Source organism: Prionailurus bengalensis, chromosome C1 (assembly GCF_016509475.1).
Source record: "Prionailurus bengalensis isolate Pbe53 chromosome C1, Fcat_Pben_1.1_paternal_pri, whole genome shotgun sequence".
In the NCBI taxonomy this organism is placed as follows: Eukaryota; Metazoa; Chordata; class Mammalia; order Carnivora; family Felidae; genus Prionailurus; species Prionailurus bengalensis.
Genome location: NC_057345.1, coordinates 45923292 through 45939998, shown reverse-complemented (window position 1 = coordinate 45939998; position 16707 = coordinate 45923292). Strand labels below are relative to the sequence as shown.

The following is a 16707-nucleotide window of genomic DNA, read 5'->3' as shown; positions in this document are numbered from 1 at the left end:
GAGGGGCAGAGAAAAAGAGGGAGAGAGGGAATCCCAAGCAGGCTCCACACTCAGTGTGGAGCCTGAGAGGGGGCTCGATTTCATGACTGAGATCACGACCTGAGCCAAAGTGAAAGGTCGGACATTCAACCAACTAAGCCACCCAGGCACCCCAAGATTCATTTAGTGTTTTTTTTTTTAATTTTTTTTAACGTTTATTTATTTTTGAGACAGAGAGAGACAGAGCATGAACGGGAGAGGGGCAGAGAGAGAGGGAGACACAGAATCAGAAGCAGGCTCCAGGCTCTGAGCTGTCAGCCCAGAGCCCGACACGGGGCTCGAACTCACGGACTGCGAGATCGTGACCTGAGATGAAGTTGGACGCCCAACTGACTGAGCCACCCAGGCGCCCCTAGTTTTTAATGAAGAGAGATCATTAAGTTTATGGAAGAGAAGCACAAATATGGAAGTGGCCACGGAAAGTCACAGATACAGGTCTGCCACAATCTACGGTGGGTTACACCCTGCTAACTCATTGTAAAATGAAAATATCGCAAGTCAAAAATGCACGGAACCTATCAAACATCACAGCTTAGCCTGACCTGCCTTAAACATGCTCAGACACTTACAGTAGCCTACGGTTGAACAGAATCACCCAACATAAAGTGTATTTTATAAAGTGTTTATAATAAACTGTTGAATATCATGTAATTTACTGAATATTGTACAGACAGAAAACACGGCATGGTTGTATGAGTACAGATCGGTTGTTAAGTGTATTGGATATTCATCCTCGTGATCATGGGGCTAATTAGGAGCTGTGACTCACTCTTCCTGCTTAGCAGCACAAGAGAACCTCATACCATGTACAGCTGGCCCGAGGGAAGATCAAAATTCAAAATCCGAAGCATGGTTTCCAACGAATGCGTATCACTTTCACACCACCGTAAAGTTGCAAAGTCGTTAAGTTGAACCATTGTGGGTCGGGACTGTCTGTGTATAGAACAACTTTTTCTTTGTCCAATGAATTACTGGGAGAAGGAAAAGTAGCTGTCTTCCCTGGTTAAGTTCCAAGGGAATGATATCACCTGAGGAAAAATCGACTTCAATTCAGATATGCAAACTGAAGAATTTTTAGGGCCAGGTGGGGGCATCTTGACTATCTTCTTGCATGACCCCCCTTTTTAAAGTTGAAGAAACTGAGGCACAGATAAGTGAAGATAGTTGCCCAAGATCAGGTAACCAGTTGGAATAGAGACAGAACTAATATTCGTGTCTCCAGACTCCACACTGCTTTCACTGATGACTGGCAATATGTAGAATACTGTCTGAGACGTAAACAGAGTCAGATTATCTTCATTGGCTATCCGCAGTGGTGCCTTACACATAATAGGCATTCACTAATTATTTACTGAATATATTAAAAAAATTAAATTAGTGGGGCGCCTGGGTGGCTCAGTCAGTTAAGCATGTGACTTCGGCTCAGGTCACAATCTCATGGTTTGTGGGTTCGAGCCCCACATCGGGCTCTGTGCTGACAGCTCGGAGCCTGGAGCCCACTTCGGATTCTGTGTCTCCTCCTCTCTCTGCCCCTCTCCTGCTCATGCTCTGTCTCTCTCTGTCTCTCAATAATAAATAAACATTAAAAAAAATTAAATTAGTACTATATTATTTAATGTAATAAGGACAAATAAACTTACAATACATGCTTATCTGTCTACTTAATATCCTGAATCACTAATCGATATTTCGAATTTTTCATGTCCCGCTGAGCTCCTGCTCTACACCCCCCACCCCAGGTAGGCTTTACTCAGTCTTCCTTCTCTCTATTGATGGCAACTTTATCCTTCTAGTTACTTAGGCTAAAAACCTTGGAGTCATTACTGATGTCTCTCTTTTTTTCCTGCCACATACCATTTTGTCAACAAATCCAACTGGTTCTACCTTCCAAACATCTCCAGAATCTGACGTCTCTTGCCACATTCTCTACTGCTAGCACCTTAAACCAGTCCATAACCATCTCTCTCTTGGGTGACTGCAATGGTCTTCTAACCAGACTCTGCTTCTCCCTTTGTCCACACCAGTCTACTCTAAAAAAACAAAACAAAACAAACAAACAAACAAAAAAACAAAAAAAACAGCCAGAATGATTCTTTCTGACCCTAGCTCTAAAACAGACTTTCATTTCATGTCTTCTAACGGCTACAGTCCCTTCGATGGCACAGATGTTTATAGCAGCATCGTTCCTAATAAACCAAGAAGTGGAAACGGCCCAAATGTCACCAAATGGATACATCAACAACAATGTGGTAGAGTCCAGAATGCAAAATCCTTGGTAAGAAAAAAAAAAAGTGACGTACGAATATATGCGACAGCTTAGATGAGCTTCGGAAGTATTATCCTAAGTGAAAGAAATCAGCCACAAGGTTGCATATTGTATTGACTCCATTTATATGAAATGTCCAGAATAAGCACACCCATAGAGATGGAAAAATGGACTAGTGGCTACCCAGGACTGGAGGGGATGGAAGAGACAGGAAGTGACTGCTAGTGGGCACAGGTTTCTTTTGGGGATGACAAAAAAATGTTCTAAAATTGACTTGTGGTTATATTTGCGCATCTCTGTAAATATACCAAAATCACTGAATCGAACACTTTATTTTTTTTTAAGTTGATTTATTTATTTTGAGAGAGAGAGAAAGTGTGAGTAGGTGAGGGGCAGATACAGAGGGAGAGAGAGAATCCCAAGCAAATCCCAAGAGAATCCCAATCCTCCGCTAATAGTGCAGAGCCCGACACAGGACTCGAACTCTCGAACTGTGAGATCATGCCCTGAGCCGAAGTCAGACGCTGAACCAACTGAGCCACCCAGGTGTCTCTGAATTGTACACTATAAATGGGTATGTTTTATGATAGGCGAATTACATCTCTTTCTCTCTCTAAACAAACATAAACACAACAGAAGGTAATAGGAGGGAAGGACAGAACATAATAAAATGGGAGCAGAATATGTAAAGACTCCAGATTAGAAAGGAACTTAGTATCTAAAAGAAAGAGGGAAAGCCAAAATCCCCAGTGTACGAGCAAAGTGGGAAATAAGCTGGAGTGTTAGATAAAGACTATATCATGGAGAATTTTAAATTTTATCACAAGCCTGAAAGAAGTTTTAAAGAGCTTCAAGCAGGTAAGTGACATAATCAAATTTCCATTAAAAAAAAAAACAAACATTCTGGCTGGGAGAATTAGAACAGGACAAATGTAGAAATAGAGCAATTAAAAGGTTATTGCAGTAGATGCAGAAGAAAGGATTGTCAAAGTAGAGGCAGAGACGAGAGATGGATCTTAGGATCTACTTTGGAGGGATAAGTAGATAAAGTTGGTGACAGACTGACGTAGGGCATGAAGGCTAGGGGTAGAGGAGGATTCCATTCCATTAGATGGAGACCCCTACAAGAAGAGTGGTTTGGGGTCCGGGAGTTCTGGATATGCTACATTTGAGAACCACCAGGTAGAGATGTACATAGGTAGCTTGATATACAGTTCAGATTGGGTTCCAATGTTGGCTCCGCCATTTGCAAGCTATGTGACACTGCGAAAAGTTATTTTTTTCCCTGATTCCTTCATCTGGTAGTGAAGATTACAATACCCTTTAATAGCCAAATGATAACCCACTGGATTATCACAGCTTTTTGGTTAAGAACACAGACGTTGAGCCTCAACTGCCTGACTTGGATCCATGACCACAGCAGTGTCACGTGGGACAAGTTACCTCTTCAAATCCCATTTTCTTCACCCCCAAATACGGATAATAAAGCACCTATCCCATAGGGTTATCAAATAATATATGCATTAGATATTACACACACAATGCTTTGGGCTTGGTGGACAAGCATGATGTAGGTAGTTGCTATTATTATTAACTCACGGGGTTAACATGAAGAGAGGAGATGATACAAATGAAGGGAACCAGTATGTAGTAGGTGTTCGAAGAGTGTTACTAAAGTTTCCTTCCTTATTTTTCCACCTGAATTTTGCCTCAATAGAACTGCTTACCCTTATCCAGACTGGATTAACCTGAGGCACTCAATATAGGAAAGCCTACTTACCTGCCCAACAGTTTAGGATGGGAGATAAAGGCCAGTTAACAGTGACCAAAGAGGGGAAAATGGAGAAAGGAATCTCGAAAAGAGGAGGCACAATCCAGGTTGAGGAGACAGAATGCACTCAGCAAATATGGAATCCAGCTTAGTGAAGCAGATGCGGTAATATGGAAAGGTCGAGTTGGCTTGAAACACTGGCTGCTAAGAGATGAAACCCCACATCATGTCTTTTTTCTAATGAATAACAGGGAAGCAGGCTTCTTCAAGTGATTTGACAATACCTAAAATTATCATGAACTCTTCCTGTGGCCTTTGTGTCTGCCATCCCAGTTAGGTATTCATCCATTCACCTGCTCATTCATTCACTTATTTACTGATTTAGGCAACAGATATTTGCACGAAGGAAACCAAAGGGAAATCAAGACAAAAATTCTTATCCTGATGGAGTTTGAAGTCTGGTCAAGGACTACAGGGAAGAAACAAGAAACATATGTAAATTCTATGGGGACAAAGCAAGCAGTGGCATCAGGATAGACGTGGATATGGCGAATACAGTAAAGGCCTGAGGAAGGGAACTTCCCAACAGTGGGAGCGTTCAGTGCAAAGGCCCTGCATCATCCTGTCTGTGCCTGCCATGTTGTGTCCCATTTCTCCACTTCTAACATTGAAAGAGAAAAGTGAAAAGTTTCTATTGGACTGAAGAAGATAATGTACTCGATAACTCCATGTATGACTTTGTAAGGGCTACTTCAACAAATTACTACTAACCGGGGGGGTTTAAAACAACAAAAATGTGTTCTCTCACAGCTCTGGAGACCAGAAAGCCAAAATCCAGCAGAACCGTGCTCTCTGTGGGGGCTTTTGGAGAAAACCCATTCCTTGCCTCTTCCAGCTCCCAGCGGCCGCCGCAGAGTTTTCTGGCTGCTTCGTTGTCCCCTCTTTCTCCACCGTCACAGGGTCTTCTCTTGTGTGTGCCCATGTCTTCTCTTCTGTGTCTTAAAAGGACACTTGTCTTTGGATTCCGGTCCCAACTTCGTAATGCAGGATGATCTCAAGAACCTTAATTACATCTACAAAGACGCTTTTTCCAAATAAGGTCACAATCACAGGTTCTGACAATTAGGACATAAACATATCTTTGGAGGGGTGACCATTCCAAGGTGTGAGTGGATTCACCCCCACCAAAGGGGTGAATTACCCTCCAAAGGGGGTGAGTCCACTATAGTCAGTGAAGCTGTCTTAGTTTTACTTTGCCCTCACTCTGGACTTCCTCACATTCCCCATCTTTTTTTCTTCAGGTTGAAAGGTTGCCTTGTAGACATGCTTTTTGGGAAGGCAGTGCCTATGCAGAACTAGGCGAGGTGGACGACCACGAATTATCTGAGAAAGAGATGTTCATATGGCCATGGCCGTTAATGTGGTCCAAGTGCAAGGTGGGGCTGGCATCTGTTTTGGAGTTGGGATGACTAGGTAGGTTAAATTCTCAGAAGAATTATTAACTCCCTGTTGGCCAAACATCAAGTAGATAAATGTAATCCAATGATAACAATCTGGCATATTGAAGAAATTCCTCCATTTCTCCCTTTTCCCATCCATACCATACAGAACTGTTCCCTTCCTTATTCATATTTCACTTCTACTTTGGCTACCTTTTTATAGTTTAAGTCTCTTAAACTTGTGGTATAACATACAAGCAATGAAGCATAAAACTTTATGCCCACGTATTGATTTCATACTATTAAATTTTACGTATGTGCATATCTATGTAAGCACCATTCAAATCAAACACCCAGGAAGCTTTCACATACCTGTGCCCGGTTAATAACCCCTCCTCCCAAAGCGACCACTATTCTGAGTTCTATCACCATAGACTAGTTAACTGTTTTCACACTTCTTATAAAGCAATGTAGTATGCGTTCTTGTGTCGCTTTCTTTGTTTAGACATTATGTATGAGGGATTCATCCATGCTCCTCTGTGTAGATGGAGTCCATTCTTTTTCACCGCTCCATAGTATTCCATTGTGTATTATATAGTCATTCTGTTTTGATGGGTGCTTGTGTTGCTTCCATTTGTGAGCTATCATGAATAAAGCTGCTATGAATCATCTTGCACAGGTCTTTTGGTGGACATATGCCCTTATCTTCGTTGGGCACATCCCCAGGAGTGGAACTGCTGGGCCATAGGATAGGCATATGGTTAGTGTTAGTAGATATTGCCAAAGACTTTTCCAAAGTAGCTATACCAATTTTCACTCCAGTTGGCCCACATCCTCACCAACACTTGATAGTGTCAGGATTTTTCATTGTAGTTATTCTGATAGGTATATAGTGGGATTTAATTGGGTCTTAATTCGCATTTCCCTAATGACTTATGATGTTGAGTACTTTGTCCTATGCTTACTGGCCACTTGTATATCCTCTTGCAAAGTGCTTGTTGAAGGTTTTTTCTGTCCCCCCCCCAAAAAAAATTGGGGTTGTCTGTATTTTTCCAACTGATTTGTAGTTCTTTATATAATTTGGATATGAGTCCTCTTTGTATATATATGTCTTTTCCTGATTTGCCCTAATTGCCTTTTCATTTTCTCACTTGTGTATTTTTGCCATCAGCAAACTTTTTCTATAAAGGGCCAGATGGTAATTATTTTAGACTTTGTAAGCCATGTGATCTCTGTTGCTGCTACTCAACTCTGCCACTGTAGAAAAAAAGCAGCTGTAGACAGCCATACATTAAATGAATAAGCATGGCTGTATTCCAATAAAACTTTATTTATGGACACTGATATTTTGAATTTCATGTGCATTTCACATATCATTACATATTATTCTTCCCCTGACTTTTTTCAACCACGTGAAAATATAAAAACCATTTTGAGCTCACAGGCTGTACAAAGACATATAGCAGGATGAATTTAGTACATTGGCCATAGTTTGGTGGACCCGACATGTATTTTATACACAGAAGTTCTTAATTTTCATGAGTTCCAATGTATGTCTCTTCTTTGGTCATTAATGCTTTTTATTCCTATATAAGAAATCTTTGCCTATCACGGTTCTTGAATATGTTCTCCTTTGTTTTATCCCCAAAAGCTGTATTTTATCACTCAACGTTTGTCAATGACCCGTCTAGGATTCAGTTTTGTGTATGGTGCAAAGGTTTTACACTTTTGTTTCTATGTACTCAAATTATCATACACCTTTTCCAACTCTCCTATGCAGCTGTGACTTACCAGCCCTGAAACATTCCCTGATGGCCGAATGTGGAGCTTACAACTGTCAGCTCATCATTCATCCAACGACTACTTTTTAAAGGCTTTTTATGCACCATGCTAGACGCAAAGGTTTGGCTTTAGTCTCAAGGCAATTATAGCCTTTTGAAGATAACAACGAAGTCTCTACAATAAAATGTGATAAGTGCCATGATTATATTGCAGGTATTTGTTTATGTTTTTCTCTTACTAAAAATTAGTCATGTGAAGAAAGGGGCAAAAGCTTTAATTCGATTATCTCTAGCACTTTGCATGCATTCTAGTAGAAAAGAGGTGCTCGTGAAAATTTCGTGAGTAAATGAGTGGATAAATACCCATACATACACAGTGATTATATGCACATATGTGTATACAGTGCATATGTTCATATAAGATTTCAGTGAATATGTACACACACACACACACACACAGCCTTCTACCTCTTCCTCCCAGACACACAAGCTAAAGTACCTCTTGTGCAACTAACCTTTGTGTACCTTGGTCAGAGGACAAAGTTTACGTGGTATAGCCTCATGATCAAAGTCCTGGTGGCTCCTGTATCAGACCGCCTCCATTCAAATCCAGGCTCTAACACCTAGTGGCTGCGTAATTTTAGACCAGTTGCTAAATCTTTCTGTGCCCCAGTAACCTCATCCATAAAATGGGAAGACCTCTCTCATAGGGTTGTTTAGAATATTAAATGAGTGCATACATATGAAACGACCAGAGACCTAAAAAGCTCAATGAGGACAGGAATTTTTGTCTGCTTTCTTCATTGCTGTACCCCTAGCTCCTAGGAGACCGGTACGCTGTAGACACTCGATAATCACATCTGTTGCGTGAATGAGAAATACGTGGATCAGGAAAATCCCGATGATTGTTGGCTGTGATTATTTCATACATGATAGAAAAGCGCTGAATTCCAGTTCCAGCCATTCCCCACCCCCCAGTCCCCAATGATGACAATTTCACTCTTTGGGAATCATAGCATTTTTCACCAGTGACACAAGGTGGCAGCATCAGTCTCCTTTTGAGCGACCAACCGCACTAGTTTCACTATTCTAGAGAGAAATCCCGCAGCCTCTTTATGCGCAAGTTCCTCCATCCATTCTAGATTCTGTTGTTTTGAATAACATTAACTATTTGAATTACTGTAAGGTGAGCTCTTAACTGCCCTAATTTCTAGCTAAAGAAAAGATTACCGCTGGTAAAAAGATGAAGAAGTACTGACATCATCCAGGCCGCTTTACAGTAACTGTTTTGTTCCTAAAGGTCCATTTCCGTAACAAATAACTGCTTGACAAATCATGAACCCAAGCCTTCCTTTCTGCTACACAAGGTGCAACAATGTTGTTCCTTTTCAAGTCTGTAAGAAAAAACAAAACAAAAGCAAATGTTCTCGGCTTTCTAAATAAAGACATGTGGCTGATTCTGCAGTCCTTCTAAATTAATTCTGTGAAACCACCGCGCAGAAGCAGAAATTTCCGAGTACCTTTGAAGGTGAGACCTTGTGGTGTAAAAAAAAGAATCCTAGTTTAGAAATTAAGAGACCTGGGATTCTAGTGGTGCTTCAGGAATCTCCTTATCTCCAACTTTAAACAAAGTTCCTGGGGCACCTGGGTGGCTCAGTCGGTTGGGTGTCCAACTTCAGCTCAGGTCATGATCTTGCGGTCTGTGAGTTCGAGCCCCGCGTCGGGCTCTGTGCTGACAGCTCAGAGCCTGGAGCCTGTTTCAGATTCTGTGTCTCCCTCTCTCTCTGCCCTTCCCCTGTTCATGCTTTGTCTCTCTCTGTCTCAAAAATAAATAAACGTTAAACAAAGTTCCTATCTTTCCCAAATTCAGTACCTCTATTTCTAAAACAAAGATAATAATGTCTGCCTTACCTACTTGAAATGAGATCAGTGAATGTAAATACATTTATAAACTGTAAAGGGCTCTATTTTATACTGCATGAGCTAATGTTAGAATCATTTCCATTTTACCTCCGGGGAAAACCAGTTCTAGCCAGTTAAATGGGCTTACCTCAGTTTTCTCATCTATAAAATGGGCTGATGAAAGCAACCCCACCTACTTCAGTGACTTGTAAGGATAAAATGAGGTAATAGATGTGAAAGTGCATTTACAGTGCGAGTACTCTCACTTGTACAAGATTGTTAGTTTAAGCGAATGGCTTTTCTTGAGTTTCACAAACAATCCTGAAGAAAACAACATGTAACTAAATAGGCTTTTAAAAATAAGCATGTTTGATTTACTTCAGAAATCTCAGGAAATTGTGCATCACTTCTCGGCCTTTGAGCTAAGATCAAGTGTAGTATCTGTTCTTATCAGGTTAATATCTGATATGTCCTTTATCTGAAGACAATCTAGTAAATGGATTTTTGGAGCTTGCTCAGTCTACTCCACACGGACCTGGGAATGCAGTACCTCTAGGAACTGCGCACCCCCTCAGGGCGGGGAGGAGGAGAAATCTCAGGAGATCGCACATTTAGAAAAAAAAGACAGGAATAAAGAAGCCTAAGGTATCATTGCATTTAGGGAAGGATAAATTCAAACTAAATGGTATATATTCAGAGTTAATAGTTGATAAACACTTTTTGAATATGTGTGTTTAAATTAGGTGTATTGTAGAAATAAAGTGTTCGCTTAAAATACTAACATTCAACTAAACATTTATCAACATTTATCAAAATGTGTTCTTTCATTTTTAATGTTTTAGTCCTCAAAAAAATTGAAATTAAATTGAAATTGAAATTAAAAGTTGAGAAAACTGAGATTCAGAGAAGTTGCTCAGTTTGCCTCAGGTCAAACAGCAGATCCAAGATGTTCAGACCTCAAATCCCCTGTTCCTTCCTGCCTTTTCTTTTTAGGTTTATTTCCTTATTTTGAGAAGCAGAGAGAGAGAAAATAGGGGAGGGGCAGAGAGAGAGAAGAGTGAGAATCCCAAGCAGGCTCCGCTGTCAGCACAGAGCCCATGCGGGGCTTGATCCCACATACCAGGGAGGTCATGACCTGAGTCCAAAGTCAAGAGTTGGCCCTTTAACTGCCTGAGCCACCTAGGTACCTCCTTCCTGCCTTTTCCTAGGCCCATTACTGTGGCGGCCTCTACTCACTCCTGTAGCAACACTCATGATTCCAAATCCAGCACTTACAAAAAAGCAATCTAGCAATTTTTGTCTAGTATAATCCAGAGGTGGAATGTACCAGTTTTAAAGAAACTGGATAAATGGGGTTCTTCATAACCAAAACTTATCTGTCTCCTTAAGTGAATTTCAATGGCTTGCTTTGACCTTTGGATGACACACTCTCATGTAAAGGCACTCAGTTACCTTTCCTCTAAATATTTCCAGAACCAGTTCGTGCCTTTTCAAAAAACAAAACAAAACAAAACAACAAAAAAGATTAATTATTAAATGTTAGGGGTTAAAGAGAAAGAGAAATAAAATAATGAGGTAACAGGAGATCTTAGAAATGAAAGCCATTTAAATCTCTTGGGAGGTATCAGTTATTTAAGAATATGATGTGCTGTGGTTGTCACACATAATAAGTTAATCTTAAAAAAGGCATTTATCCCTGCTGATGCTATAGTTCTTATACAGACTAGTTTAGTGAACTGGATGCCATTTTCAGGAGTGAGTTTTGGTAAGCTATGTTTACCAGGAATTTTAATGACTTAATTACTTTGAAATGACACCATTCTAAACTATGAAGTCTGTTCCACTGCATTTAACTTACTAGTTAGATTGCTCAATTTTGGAGTTTAAAGCAAAGATGCCTTCACGTTCACATATCTGGTTAGGTGGTTTGATTTCCTATTATGTAAAGAATGATATTGACACTGTACTTGTGATTTGTTCACGTCAATTTTAATGAGTATCTCTGCCATTCTGTTCCCTGGAAGAGTAATTCAAATACAGTACTTGTTTGCATACAACTACAGGCTTCAATCAGCGCTGTGATCTTTTTGTTATGAACAAAAGATAACCTGCAGAGCCCTGTGAATGAAAATATAAAACTTACTTCAACATCCATTCATTTTCCCTCTTATCTGCTCTTGGAACAACAGATTTTTTTGCCTTCTTAGCAAGCAGCTGAATTCAACCTGGAGAACTTGAATGTTAGGTTCTTAGTATTCAGTCTAGTGCCAGCTAAAGTTAACAATCTCACCCAATTACTTTAGGAACCGACAAGATTGAAGAGTTGTAATACCATTTAGCTACAGTAAAAGGCTGGCTTTTACAATGTTTATTCTTAAATATGTTTATTCTTAATACAAGTCATTTCGCAGATAAGGAAAAGCATACAGGAAATGGAAAAGGAGGTAACTCTAAAATTCTAATGATAGAACAGAGTAGAATACAAGGAGCCATCTGAGTGGCACAGGTGCCCAAGGAGGGGGGAAGATAGGAGGGGTCTGAGGTTTCAACAAGACTTGGACTTACTTGCAGATCAAAATTCCAAAGACAGGGGTTGGTGACTTAGAACTTCAAGGGTGATTATCATTACAAAGAGGGTTGAGTGGGCAAGGGAAAGACTCCAGAATCCCCATCCCCAAATTCCTTTCAGAATGTCAATAATCACGTTGTATTGTTTCTGCCATTTTAACATTTCAAGAGGTGGGTCTCACTGAAAAGCTACGCAAGGAATCTGTTCTCTTAGCTCTCCTGGCTTTTACTTGTTGCTATTTGAATTGAGAGTGCTGTGTGTGTGACACATCTGGATGCCCCAGCTCCAAAGCTGTCTTGGAGATTCCAGAAGACAGAGATTTTACCTTTCTTTGCCAGCCCGACTTGTCGTCCAGGGTGGACGTCACCTTAATTCAGCAGATACCGAACCCTGTGCTGGGGACGGTACAGATGCTGTGCAACTGATTTTTCCTAACTATAACGCCAAACCAGACGGTGATAAGTGCCACGACAGTGTTCTAAACAAAGGTTGAAAGTGAAGTTAATTCTGCCCAAGGGTCAAGAAAGGGCTCAGAGAGGTGACATTTCAGAGGACTCTAGAGCAACAGAAGCCTTTTGCTAGCTAGAGAAAGGATAGATGTGCGTCATAAGCAGAGGGAGTAGGGGGGCAAGAGAATGGTGTCAAAGGACTGTTCTGGAAAGGACAAGTGGTTGACGATGGCTGGATACAGGTGTCACTGAACCCCACAACAAGTCAGTGTAAATGTATCAGCAAGCTACAACTCTTTGTTGAGACACAAAAAAGACAGCTGGAAAACGTGTCCATTTGTCGTCCACTGTGTGCCCAGCTCTCTGCCAAGCGCTATAGAAGATATAGGGGAAGACTCTTGACCCGTAAATGTTGATAGAGTATTCTACCTGGAAGAAAGATGAATTCATATAAAATAATGTAAAATATGGGGCGCCTGGGTGGCGCAGTCGGTTAAGCGTCCGACTTCAGCCAGGTCACGATCTCACTGTCCGTGAGTTCGAGCCCCGAGTCGGGCTCTGGGCTGATGGCTCAGAGGCTGGAGCCTGTTTCCGATTCTGTGTCTCCCTCTCTCTCTGCCCCTCCCCCGTTCATGCTCTGTCTCTCTCTGTCCCAAAAATAAATAAACGTTGAAAAAAAAAATTTAAAAAAAAAAAAATAAAATAATGTAAAATAAGATTACAGATATTGCAGAGTGGCTTGATGGCTTGGGACGCCTTCATCCCCAGAAACTGGAATAAAGGTCATGGCTAACTCTTACGTAGCATTTCTTTGTACCGGGCACCGTTCTAGATGCTTACGTGGATTAACTAATTCAATCTTTACAGTTACTGTATTTGGGAGAAACAGTTAACATATGCATTTACATATGGGGAAACTGAGGCACAGAGCCACAGTCGCGATTCAAATCTACAGGCTCTGGCTCCAAAGTCTCAAGTTCCTATCTTCAGAATCTAGCTCAGAATCCAGTGTCGGGCGTTTTTCCCTGAGTATTTTCACGATTAATACGACTCAAACCGAAATAAATCCTTGAAAGCCCCGAATCTGTAAGGGAGGAGAAACGAATGCATACAGCCTCAACTTTTGGCCGACCCAAGGGCCAGCAAGACAATGTTTTTTTATTTATATCGTTTTCCTTTTGTGACAACTTGGTGTTTCTGAACGCTAGGGGCTCCCGGATTCTCTGGTTTGAGAGTTAACTTTTCCTTTTAGGATTTTTTTTTTTTTTTTTTGAAGGGGGTGGGGGAAAATGTGGCCTTAATTATCCTACGTCTTAGGCAGTTTAAGGAAGGGGCTGTGCTTTCGGGATCTCTTCGGAGCCAAGTAAGGACCCCCCCCCCCCCGCCCCCGCCTTCTCTTTTTAAAAGGACCTCGTGCAATAAAGTGCAGAAACAAACACAGGCGACCACAACAGCAGCCGCTACGGCAGCAGGAGGAGGCGGAGGAAGAGGAGGGAGGAGAAGTTGGGAGTCGGGGCAGGCGCTCCGGCCGGGCTCGGAGCAGCTCCCATTCATTAAGGAAGCAGCAGCCGAGGAAGGTGGCCGAGCGCCCGCGCTGCCCACTCGCCCGCTCGCGCAGCCGGACACGCGCCAGCCCCGCGCGCCCCGGGCAGCACAGCTCTCTGCAGAAGTTTCTGCTCGGCATTTGGCTCTCGTCCCCCCGGACTCTCGCACGGCTGGGGGCTGAGAGAGGAGCGCGGAGGAGCAGCGGCGAGCCGAACACAGCCCGGGCTGCAGCGGGAAGCGCGCGGCGGGCTGCACCGTCGCCGCCGCGCCGCCAGCGGGGGCCGACCCTCCGCGTCCCCGAGCAGCCGCGGCCGGGAGGCGGGCCGGGCGCGCGGGTGTGTGGCCGCCGCCGCCGCCGCCGCCGCCGCCGGGCGTCTTCGCGGGGCCGGAGGCTCGCGCCGCAGCCAGCGCCATGCAAAACTACAAGTACGACAAGGCGATCGCCCCGGAGAGCAAGAACGGCGGCAGCCCGGCGCTCAACAACAACCCGAGGAAGGGCGGCAGCAAGCGGGCGCTGCTCATCTGCCTCGACCTCTTCTGCCTCTTCATGGGTGAGCTCGGCCCCGCGCCGTCAGCCCCGGCCCCCCACCCCCACCCCACCCCAGCCCTGTCCCGGAGCCCTCGCGCCGCCCGAGCCCCGGCGCCCGCCCTTCCCCGGGCCGCCGGCTTCCCGGCCTGGAAGCGGGCGTGGGGGCGCGCTCAGGCTCCCCGGGCCACCGGAGCCCGCGGCCCCTTACAAGCCGTCTCCGGCTGGGGGCGCAGGCAGGGTCCCGCGGAAGGTGCGGGGTCGGCCTCCTGACGCAGGGCCGTGGGCGGAACCGTGACCCGGAGCCCGCGCCGAGCCTGTGGCCCCGCGTCCGAGTAAAATGGATCTCCGGGGGCGCCGGGCCCCTGCCTGCAGCCGCGCTGCCTCCTCGCTGAATGTGTGTAAACACCCAACCCTTCCGCTCGCGCCGCCGCGGCCCGGCGGCTCTCGGGCTGGCCTTTCCCCGCGCGCCCCCCGGGGGGGCAGGAAGGTGCGCCCCGGGGCCTTGATGCGGGCGCCCGTTCCGCTGCAACTTGTTGGGCGCCTACTGTGTGCCAGGGGTGGGCGGTGTCGCGGTCCTGGCTTCAACCAGCCCTCGCCCTGACTCGGTGCGGGATGGGTGAGGAACCCCGTTTCACCGATTAGGAAGACCGAGGCACGGGGCAGGCAAGCCAGGATCGAGTTCATGTTGTGGCACCACGGTTAACGGCAGCCCCAGAAAGTTGAGGCGATGGTCCTTTGCTGTTTTCCCCACTAGTTGGATGCCCCCGCCGGAAGAGCGGTGGGCGTTAAAGAATGGAGCGGGGAGCGAGGAGGATTTATGAACATGGTAGGAGGCAGGAGAAAGCTATTGACATGAATCTACAGGAGTTCCAAGGTTGAAGTCAGAGTAGAATTTTTTTTTTTTTTAAAGCGCTTCATGGCGTAATGGAAAGCGCGCAGGACTTGTCATCAGAACACTGCCACTTGCTGGGTGTGCCACCCCACTGCCTCATTGGCCTCAGTTTCCTCGTCAGTGGAGTGAGTGGGTTGAATTAGATGCTCTCCTAAGGCCCCTTCCTGCATTAAGAACTCGGATTTGGTCCAGGAGCTGTTCTGCCAACTCTGCTAACTGAAGAAACATCTGTGTTCCCAGTTCAGTTCCCTTAAAATAGAACTCCTGCACGGAGACTTAAGTCCCCTTTGAAATGGATTTGTCCGTGCACATTGTGCAAACCAGAGACTTCGTGGGCTGGAGGTACACTTCTCTTTGTGTTTGCTGACTCTTTCTGCAGCGAGGTCCTTACTGACGTCCGTCTGTCCTTGGCTTGACTGTCCGTAGTAAGTTTGGGAGTCAAAGAAAGATGGGACCCTTAGGGTTATGAAAACATAAGAATGGTCCCCTTTGGGCCCAGAGAGACAGCTGTCCATAAAACTGTGCTCTGTGGAAGGGAAGAGAGGCACAAATCCCCTTGGCACCTCTTGCTAGAAATTGAACGTTAAGATGCTATGTAAAGGAATTGTCACTGGGGGGCCTACCTTCCTGAGGGCCGCGGGCTTATTATCCTGCACAGTGGGAAGATTAGTATTTCAAGTCTGCTGCCAAGCTATTGAATTTTTAAAAGGCCCTCCCTGGTCCTGGGGGAGTACAAGGAAAACACTAAACACATTGAAGCTGTTTGCTGTAAACTTGTCTGGGGCTTCCCAGTGTTTACTGGTGCGTGTTGTTGGCGGTAAGGTAAACTCTTCCCAGACGGTCTGTGCCTCGTACCCTCCTGCCTCCCACTTTGTGATTAGGAAAACAAAGGTAGAACATGCCTGACAGCCTTTGAACAGTTTCATTGTTCTCCTCCCCCCTTCCACTCTGCTGATTTCAGAAGGCCGTCCCCAAGAGACGATGCATTCTCAGTAAAGGGAAAAGAAGTGTGAAGGAATTTGCAAGAAGACCCACCTATCGGCTATGGTTTAGCCAGGGACACTCTTGTGCGTGGAAGGTGCGAGTGATGTGTATGATTGTGCATTTTAGGTCATCTGCCCCAAATCTCCCTGTGTCCCCCCCCCCCCCCCCGGAAGCTAATATTCTCTACTTTGCTATTATGTTGACTCACTGCAGGTCTGGTTGAATAAATGATTTTGTTTACCTCAAAAAGGTGATAGCCGGACCCTGCATTTTATTATGAGGCATGTAGCTATCTATTTTAAGGGTATATGCCGTGCCATTAAAACTATGTCAACAAAGTCCTTTTCAAAGTGACTTATTATCAGCGTCTCCCCTATGCATAGACCAAAATACATCATCACCAACTTAATGCCTAACACCTTTAATTAATAGGAAAAGCCATAAGGTAAGCACTTGAGAAACCCATGCAGGAGAACTCTTTGACTTCCAAAAGAAAGTTAATAACAAGCATGTGATTTTTAATATCCCCTCCACAACGGTC

The 16707-nt window shown here is 44.3% G+C and overlaps 1 protein-coding gene and 1 pseudogene across 2 annotated transcripts in view; both read left to right on the top strand.

Moving 5' to 3' along the window:
- The first annotated feature begins 9600 nt into the window (after positions 1-9600).
- Positions 9601-9770, top strand: LOC122482404 (annotated as a pseudogene).
- Positions 9771-13638: 3868 nt separating this feature from the next.
- The window catches only part of PLPP3 (phospholipid phosphatase 3), an 87441-nt gene continuing 84372 nt past the window's right edge, over positions 13639-16707 (top strand). Inside the window, exon 1 of one of the 2 annotated variants that reach the window (XM_043575089.1) lies at positions 13639-14312. In XM_043575089.1, coding sequence (XP_043431024.1) covers positions 14174-14312 — 139 coding nt within the window. In that variant the 5' untranslated portion in view covers positions 13639-14173. The remainder of the gene's footprint in view (positions 14313-16707) is intronic. The other variant, XM_043575086.1, reaches the window with a different exon arrangement.